Genomic DNA, 10,365 nt, shown 5'->3' with positions numbered 1-10,365 from the left:
CATACTCTCAGCTAAGAATTTACACTTCGAGGGCTGTAGATCATAATAAAATCATATCAAACAGGAAAAGAGCTGATTCGACAAAGTTTCAATGCAAAAGTAAAATGTACTTCCCAAAATAATGGCAACATTTAACTCATGTACTGTGCGACAGAAGATGGGGTACTAGCTCCTAGAACAAGGGAATAATTGTTCCCTGAACCCCACCTCCTCCTGAGGTCGAAGGCTCTTTTGAAGTGTTTAGCAGTTCAAAGAAAAATCAACTATCTTTTCAAACTATAGCTAAGAATCGAGAATAAAATGAAACACTTGACAGGTGTTGATAATGTAGGATAAGCTTGGTGCCCCTTTAAAAATATTTGGTGAGAAGTTACACTTTAAATGCCACACTCAGAACTAATATTGCTAGTAAAGTCCATGAATTACAAAGTTTGACTGTTTATTGTTTGACTGAGCAACTGAATTGACAACTGTAGGCAATTTACTCTCTATAAGTTTACGAATTATGGTGCCCTTTTACTCGAACAATACAACGAAATCAGTGGATACATATTCTTAGTTCACAAACAGTAAATAAATAAATAAAATTAGCACTTTCCTGGGTAGTTGATTGTCACCATTGGCCCACATCTATTTCGTAGTTTTTTATATTTTTTATAAGCCACACTATCTGTTGAATTTCTAAGATTATTCAAAATTTCAAGAGAGCAATCCGGTGCACCTTTACCCCCCCCCCCACTGCACCATGGGGGTTGTGGGGTTGGCTGCAGCTACGTCACTTATATCCCGTAACATTTGTGACTTGTGTTTGTAGATGTAATTCGAGTGTATGTGAAAAGGTAAATCTAAACTCTGCACCTTAAATTAATATATATATATATACACTGCTCGCCATTAAAATTGCAACACCCAGAAGGAAATGAGATAGAAACACGAAACTTGGCAAATATGTAGTTCATAATAAGATAAGAAAATGATTACAGTTAGAGCTCGGTGGTGTGACATGTGACACGTAGAACATGGTTGCATAACCCCAAGGAGCTAGTAGCGTGTACAGCCTCCACGGGCGGCAATAACTGCTGCAATACGGCGAGGCATGGACAGAATGAGTCTATCGATGTCTGCTTGCGGTATGGCGTCCCAAGCGGCTTCCACACGGTGCCAGAGGTCTTCAACATTACGTGCCGGAAACCTGAGTTGGGCCAGCCGGTGACCCACCATGGACCAGACATGTTCAATTGGCGACATATCCGGCGAACTTGCTGGCCAAGGAAGCAGGGGCACGTGGTTAGCTTCCATAAATGCGAGGACATTCCTTGCAACATGGGGGCGTGCGTTATCCTGTTGAAAAGTGGCATTATGCAGTGCATGGATTAATGGGACAGCAACAGGGGTGAGAACCTGTGTGATGTACCGTTGGCTGTTCAATGTCCCTTGAATGCATACGAGATGCGAACAAACACCTATGGCGATGGCACCCCATACCATGATACCCAATGAAGGCCCTGTGTGATGATGCATGATGTAGGCGTCATGAAGCCTAGTGCCACGGTGCCGCCACACGCGTGTACGTCCATCATGATGTTGTATACAGAAGCGGGATTCATCAGAGAACACTACAGCATTCCACTCTGCCATCCATGTACGACGGTCTTGGCACCATCTCAGACGCAAACGCCTATGCTCTAGCGTCAGAGGAATCCGCAACAGTGGGCGCCGGGAAAAAATTCCCCGGTTCGCCAAACGACGAAGCATGGTTCGTGGGGACACTGGACGTTGTAAAACATCCCGTACTTCATGCGCAATCCTCGTTGACGTGGCCGTTCTGTCTGTAAAGGCCATGCGTATCAGACGTCTGTTCTCTCGTTCCGTCGTCCGACGCGGACGTTGTGAACCTCTACGTCGCTCTACAGTGCCTTCCTGGACCCACTGGTTCCATACACGGATCACTGTGGATGCATTCCGTCCTACACGGGCACCGATCTCACGGTAGGATAATCCGCATTCACGGTATGCAACAATTTGGCCGCGATCGAACTGGGAAACCTGCTGGAATCGCTGCCGTATTCGACGACGTGGCATTGCTGACCGATTTTAACACACTACACTCACGACCATGCACTTTCACTGCTCTTCTGCACCTATCTGACCTGCTACAGGTACCACTTACCAGATGGCATGGCAGGTGCACATGATGCATGACGGCCTTGAACACCTAATCATTTCCTTCTGCACCTCTCCTCTACACACTGTGCACATTTCGTCCGATTCCGATTACTCCTTCTGGGTGTTGCATTTTTAATGGCGAGCAGTTTACCATTTAATTGAATTGATATTGAAGTTTTTGATAAACTGGAATTGCATGCACAGACCCTTTATAACTAGTAGTGGGGCAGTTGGTAATACATAAGGCTGAAATAGAGAAAACATCTGCTTGTACCCTTTAGTTTTTGGAAAGTTCACCTTGAAAACTGGGAATTATACTTTAGTCCTAGAGTGGATAAGATAAGGTAAGATAAGATTTCTTTCCATCCACTTGATCATATGAGTACAAATAGCACTATGATATGGGATAGGTCAATTACATGCATAATTTTGAGTACAAAGGAATTAACACATACTTAAGCATATTAAAAAGTATAAAAGAGTATAAAATTACATGTATAATTTTGAGTACAAAGGAATTAACACATACTTAAGCATATTAGAAAGTATAAAAGAGTATAAAATAGCATAACACAAAAAACAGAGGAAAAATCGAAGGTTATATCTATTAATGAGAAGAAAAATCAAAGGTTATGTCTATTAATGAAAAATATGATCTAAATACTCCTCTGTGCTGTAAAACAAATACTTCATTAGCAATCTCTTTACTGTCATTTTAAATTTAGTTGGATTATGATTCCTCTGGCAGTTTGTGCTCTATGAGTAGGTAAGCCTGTTAGGTTTGGTGTTTTAGCACATATGGATTTCATGTAGGTTAGGCTAGTTAAATTAGTAACACTTCCACATTTTCTTTTCTCTCCTGTGAATGTAAAAAACGGGGGTGGGGCTTCAAACAGCTGGAACTTGTGCACACAACAGTTCCTGCAATGTACTTTTCAGGAGAAAATATTTTTGAAAGTAATAGTGGAGAAGGTTACATAATTTAGAACTACATAATTTGTATTCATGTCCAGATATTATTAGAATGATTAAATCAAGAAGACTTAGGTGGGCAGGCCATGTGGCACGAATGGGAGAGGAAAGAGGAGTTTACAGGATTCTTGTTGGGAAACCTGATGGTAAGAGACCTATAGGAAGGCCAAGACGAAGATGGAGGGACAACGTTGAGATGGACCTAAAGGAAATCTGTAGGGATGGAAAAGAGTATATAGATCTTGCTCAAGATAGGGACAGATGGAAGGCCTGTGTTGCTGCAGCCATGAACCTTCAGGTTTAAGAAGACTAGAGAGTTAGTTAATAGTTTCTGCACCTTACAAACACCAGAATTGCATTCTCAAATGTACGAAGAACACTAATTTATACTTTATATTGCTTTCATCAACCTTCCATATTGAAGTCACTGCAACATAACATTCATTTAAATATTTGCATGAGAATTGTTCTGTTTATGTCTTTATTCAGAATTTTATGTTAATAAACATTATACAAACATATGTAAAAATTTATGTGTTAAAAATTTGCAAAATAACTGAGCAATTAATTGAAGAATATGTATATTACGTACATTGTGATTGTTTCTTTGGATGACTTCTAGGAAAACAGTTGGTCTGTCCTGCATGTTTTTGGTAAATATCTGAAGAAGATAACCATTCTCATCATAGTCCACCAAGATTTTCAATTCCTGGAAGAAAATGGAGATATTTAATTTCAAAAATAGCTATTTGTTGATTAGATAAGTTCCCAAAGCAAATTAAAATAAATAAACAATATTAACAAAACTTGTTGGCACAACACCGCTTTGGGGTCCCGAGACTTTTCTTTGAGTGAAGTGTACATTGAGTCCCATTGTCGCTGTTTTCTGGCTTTCAAGACTGTCTACTTCTGTTACTTTCAAAAGTAGCTTCCCAATTGTCCTCATAATGCTTAGTCGGCATCAAAATCTTGGCGTTCCCATCAGGTATTGTTACGTGGTGGCTGCATTAAAAAAAAAGTAGTAAAATTTTGGAAGCAAAAAAAAAAAAAAAAATACAAAATTGGTTTTCTTTAACCACTAAGCCCACGACCACCTCACATCAGCATTGGCCAAAATTAGAGCAAAAAAGGAAAGGGTTAAATGTCTTAATGCTAGACCTGCAAGAAAATACACAAACCCGCAACCCTTTTTCCTTTTTACTCGACACCACCATTCAAATCCTCTGTGGCAGAATCATCATCCATCCAAAATATAATATTCATGTATAACCACAGAGATATCAAGTTTTGGCCCCCTTATGCTGACTCAGAAAATATCGTGGATCTCGAGCACCCGATCCCAAGCATACCGTATCCTTCCCCTTTTCTTTAGCAGTCACGATTAGCTATCGGTTTCCGTATTCATGGTCGTCTAGCCACGAAAACGGATCCGATCTCAACATGCAAACAAGATGGTTTATAGTTACGATTTTATCTTAATCCAATACGTAACGTAGCTCTTTTCCCTCATTATTGCTTCAGTAAAGTAGATGTTAGAAAACAATAAATAGATGGAATGATTGATGAATAAATAAGAACATTTAGAAAACGTCGGAACTTCAATTTTGTGGCAATTTATTATAACAGTCTAATCCCCGTACAATTCATAACTTTCCCCAATAAGTGAAAATACGTCTTCACAAATATAACTGTACGTAGAAAATAGTAAAACACACATGCGTAATAAATAACTCTTTTACCATACGTACCCTTAAAGTAATACGAAGATAAGCACAAATATTAAATAGATTTCTGGCATGGCACAGGTTTAGGTGATCGGAAACCCTTATGTTCTTTTGACGGAGATATTCTAAAAATAAAGCTAATGAATTTAGACGACTGTGGTTGCATGGAATATATGAATTAAGTCTTGATGCACAAAATGAATAATTCAAACTATTACAGAAAATCATAGTAAACTAAAACAGACCGGTCATTAACACAAACCAAAATGAATTATGTAAATATACTTAATTGTTCCATGTCTAAACAAGCAGTCAAAACGGCACGGTCAAATCCATGTGTAGACAAGGGTCCGATCACCTTCGCCAGTGTGCGAACAAGGAGAAGAGAGTTCCTTTCGTATGTATGTCACAACTGCCATTGCTTTTAATCTCGAAAGAAAACCTCGCCCGCAGCCGTGGCTTTCTCCGTAGAGTTACAATATTCTCCCGCTAGGGGAAGCAGCATTGCCAGTTTTACCTGTCCGAAGTCGAGAGCCGAGCATCTGGTACACCTTGACGCAAAACTCCTCGTGAATTCAATGAGGAGAATGTGGTGGTACTTTTAAATGATAATTGCTATAAGCAAACACCACAGTATCAAATCTGGGACTACTCATATCAAAGGTGATATGAGTAGTCCCAGGTGATATAAGCTCTAAATAATAAATTAATAAACATAAATTAATCTTTTTCTTACATTCCAAAATATGTTGTTTTTTCTAAGTGCCTATGTGAGCAAAGCAATACATTGAGGATGTAGAGTTTAAGATGCATTAGGTTACATTTAACAGTTCTTAATAGCTTGTGGTGCTAACACCTAATAGCATGGATTAAACACTAACAGCTTTGCAATTAGGAGCAATTAGCCAAAAGTGGCAGAAAAACAGGGTGAAGTAACAAAAATAAAAACAAATATGAGTAAATAAGTTTCAGGCTAATTTGACAAAATGAAAAGTGTAGAAGCATTAGTCGTAGGGTTACCAGATCGCTATAAGGGAAATGTAGGACATAATGTCCCAAAATGTAGGACTTTAAGTCAAAATATAGGACACAAAACACTCGCAACAAATAATACACATTTCTAGAACAAGTTAGAAAGTAATTTAAAATTGGTACTTTTCAAGGTTTTTTCTTTTTTTGTAAAAAATTTGATTTCTTAATGAATTCTTAAATGCAAAATTCCCAAACTTGTAATCAAAACTAAACAACACACTTCTTACTACGTTTTAACTGGTACTTCATAGAGGAACCAATTTTTTCAAAATTTCAGGTTTACTCAAATATATTTCTGAGAAACTGATTAACAGTCAAACTCTTTGAAAATATATTAAACCGGTATCAAAGGTTTTGCAGACTTTAATGAAAAAGTTATTTATCTTATGAGTCCGTTGTGCTGATGGTAATGGAAGTACTCTCTCAACATTTTGCATCGTGACTCAGCAATTACTGTAACTTGAAATGGTTCAAGAAGTTTCATCTGGGGTAGTTTTAAGTTCAATGCTTTACAATCAAAATATTGAATAAGAAACACCTTGTTCCATCAGTATAAACCCTCAGGCAAGAAATTTTGCTCATGCACCGAACAGTGACATCAGAATCTCACCCCCCCCCAAAAAAAATATTCATAAATTGCTTCCGTTTTTGTTATAGCAGGACAAACTTTTATTTTCTTTTTGGGCAATGACTAAATCAAAATAAATTTCACTATTGAGTTTGGAAGTACAGTCCATATTATGACTTGCATTATTTTCTTTGTTCAACTGAGCCTCCCCAATGGCGTAGTGTTAATGTAATCAAGGGATCCTGGGTTCGATACGATCTGAACGATCCCACTTTAAACTGTAGGTCAAGTCCTGAGTAGCCTTTCTGTGCATAAAGTGGACTAAGAGCAACAATTCAATCAATCAATCTTTGTTCAACTGAAACACATATTTTACTAATTTATAATATGATGCTCAAAATGTAGGACATGTCCGGGAAAAACCGGACGTCTGGTAACCCTAATTAGTCGTGCAAGCAACGGAAGTTTAAAATGGCAAACCTAGTGTGGGGTTCCAGGTGCGATACCTGGTGGAGGCACATTTCCCAGTGGTTCGAATTCCACTTTAAATTGTAGGTCCAGTCCCAATTAGCCTCTCTGTGCGTAAAGTGGACTTAAAAAAATATATATATTTACCTTGGAAATGAAAAATTTGTAGAGCCACATATTGACATTGTACTGGTATCCCATTGAACATCACTGCCACACTTGAGAATTTACTTAATTATTTTTAATAATGCACACTTAAAGACTTTGAGTCATCTATTTTATATGTATAATATAAAACACACACGTGTACAGCTATCCCCTGCACATTAAAGATAGCATGAAGGTGAAGGCATGTGGGGGATGTGGAGGTAGGGCCCCACCAGGGGTTTATCCAAAATTTTCCATCTGGGGGTGTAAGTTCATATTTAAGGGGGTGAGACTAAATTAAGATCCAAAATGGCCATAAATTAGGCCTTTGTGGAAAATTTAGGGGGAGTTGAGGAAATCTTGATGGGTGTTGAAAGGGGGGGGGGGAAATCTCTAGGCCCCACACATTCGCAATCTTGGCCAATTGAGATGATGATGTGATCAGGACCATGTTCCAGCACCCTTTACCCCCAGGTACCCATTTATTACAAGCTGAGTGAACCCAAGAGCAGCTTCTTGCTGGTGAATTCCCACCTGAAATTACTCACCCTGGGAATTGAATGTGAGTATCACACATGTCTCCCTGCTCAGAATTAACCGTATCAAACCATCATCAACAGGTAATCAACTTAACAGAAGAAATTCTGAATGTTACCTGAGAATCTACTTCTAACCTATAAACATCTTAGTTTAATCACCTGAAGACAATTGTTGAGTAATTAAAAAAAAATGATATAAATGAAACAGATGTAAGCACTCATTTATTATATATATGATTAGTTCATTGCAATTATTTTTTTCTGCTTGTTTATTTTCCAAGATTTCAGTTACAAATTACCCTACTCACCTGAAGAACATCAAGGTCTTCTTTGATGTTGACCTTTGAATATTTGAGCTTTTCACGGAGTGAGTCATAATATGTGTTAGGCACAGACAAAAATTCCATCCCTCTAGATCTCAAGTTCCTAATCTGTAACAAAAAATATTTACTCTTTATTAATAATCGGAGCTAATGTAAGATTTATGCCTACAGTTTCAGATGAGTGATTGGTCTCTCTCAGTAGATAACTATGGGTTCTACAAGCCTGAGATCACACAGTAACTTGTTATAACCTTCTGAGATTATCACTACATGTAACATGATTAACAAGTTTGTTTTGATTCTTTATGCTACTAGTATTACAATGGTGCAATAGCCTTTGCAGCCAGGGCCTGCGAAGGGGCTTTTCAGTGGACGATGAGTGATCAGCACATCGAGGTCTAGAGCCACTGTTTTCCTGACTTCCCAGCCCATAGTCTGCTACTATTGCTATCAAGTAACTCTCCAATTGTCCTAGCAATACTGGGGCTACATTGAAATTTTGGAGCTCCCACTGAGAATCAAACCTAGGACCAGTTGCACCAAAGTTGATTTTTGCATCACTTAAGGAAAAGATATCTGGGGCCTTGAGAAGTGTTTCATTTCATTTAATGCCATAAAAAGGAGCCACTTGTCAAAATGTATTCTGAGGTCATATATTTCATTGTTATTGCACCCAAATGAGCTAATGCATATCAGTGGAATCTTTAGTCTCCATCTATTCCAGTTTATGGCAGTGAAAGGTTACAAATAATCAGCCTTGCTGAAGAAACAATAATGCACAGTAACACCATTATATCTTTTGAGGCAGAAAACATCATCATTATTATTCTTCTTCTTCTTCTTATTATTATTATTATTATTATTATTATTATTATTATTATTATTAAAGAAAAATCTATGGTTAAGATTAACTTAACAGTGTTTCATGATATTTTGCAATACGTTTCTATCCCTGTCTGGAAATGAATGTTGCAGGATGTCTATTTGCCCTAGTAGGGAGCATTCTGAGGCTGGTCTCATATTGTACATTACAGGCATACCTACCTCATGATCTTAATAGGATCTTACAGAACCAGATGAGTTCTTCACAAAGATTCCACACTGCATATAAAGATAGAGTTCCAAACAGGGATGGAAATTTGTGTTTTTTTTAAAAATTATTAATAATAATAATAATAATAATAACTTGTGCTGCAACAACCCTTTGAGGGACAGGGTCTACCTACCGACTCCCACATCACTTCCACCTGATCCTACTCAATCACTCACCCGAGGTGGGAGATCACCCAGACAGTTATGATGTGATGTGTGGTCAACATGATGAACCCCAGTCTACATTGTAGGTTTTCTATGACCGGCTTACGCTACTCATTCGAAGAGCCCCAATTTCTTTACAGTGGTCGGTGGCCACCAGTCCCATACACTGGCTGAAATCTCAGGAGAAAGGATGTTACTCTTTCCCCCAGGAGACTCGAGTCCAAAGCATGACGCCTTAGACAGCACGGCCATTGTGCAGGACAGATCTCTCATATTAAATGTCGTCTAATTATTTTATAGGTAATAATATCCATAATAGACAAATGTATTAGGGTAGGTCTGGCCTCTGAGCCTCATAGCATGCTTTACAATCGCTTTATTTATTTATTTATTTGAAAATAATGGTTATATGGAAGGAAATTATGGTCTGAAGCCAAAAATGTATTTATTGGTTAGGTTTAAAATGAAACTCACAATTTAACACTGCTTTATAATATTTTGATGTGTCCTTAAATTTAATATAAGTGTAGCATGCTCTTCACTCAAAGTAAATAAGAAATTGCACATGTGTCTACTATATACTTACAGCTCCAATTATATCCTTGGTATTGAGTGCTATATGCTGAACACCAGCTCCTCCATAATATTCCACATATTCTTTGATTTGACTCTTCTTTTTCCCAGAAGCTGGTTCATTTATGGGCATCTGAAAACAATATACCAGTAATAATATTATGAAAGAGAATACAACTGAGGCAACCTGAAGAAAGTACTTGCCTATTTGTTCTGCTCTGGGATTTATCTATACCAGTGGTTGGTTAAAACACAGTAGTTATACACTGCATAAAGTCAAAATGAACAAATCTCGGACATTGCAAACAGATATAGATGAATCTGAGTCTTCGAATGCTCTTGTATCAGATCCTAAATGATTCAGATAATGAAGATTTGGATGGATATTACATCCAGGATTCATATATTGGCTCTAGAACTTTGGTATCAGATTCAAGATTTGAAATATTTCAGGATACAAAACTAGCTAACTAACTCTCTAGCCATCTTAAACCCGAAGGTTCATGGCTGCAGCAACACAGGCCTTCCATCATTCCCTATCTTGAGCAAGTTCTATATACTCTTTTCCATCCCTACCGATTTCCCTTAGGTCCATC

General features: G+C 38.0%; 1 protein-coding gene across 1 annotated transcript in view; it reads right to left on the bottom strand.

Moving 5' to 3' along the window:
- Positions 1-10,365, bottom strand: part of Hpd (4-hydroxyphenylpyruvate dioxygenase) — a 65,272-nt gene that overhangs the window by 6,540 nt on the left and 48,367 nt on the right. Inside the window, exons 10-12 of the mRNA XM_083124198.1 lie at positions 9,783-9,902; positions 7,925-8,047; positions 3,731-3,847 (exon numbers count right to left, since the gene is read on the bottom strand). Of these exons, the coding sequence (XP_082980324.1) occupies positions 3,731-3,847; positions 7,925-8,047; positions 9,783-9,902 (360 nt within the window). The remainder of the gene's footprint in view (positions 1-3,730; positions 3,848-7,924; positions 8,048-9,782; positions 9,903-10,365) is intronic.

Source organism: Lepisma saccharinum, chromosome 6 (assembly GCF_977018435.1).
Source record: "Lepisma saccharinum chromosome 6, izLepSacc3.1, whole genome shotgun sequence".
Taxonomy (NCBI): Eukaryota; Metazoa; Arthropoda; class Insecta; order Zygentoma; family Lepismatidae; genus Lepisma; species Lepisma saccharinum.
The sequence above is the reverse complement of the archived record's forward strand: the minus strand, read 5'-3'. Positions and strand labels throughout refer to the sequence as shown.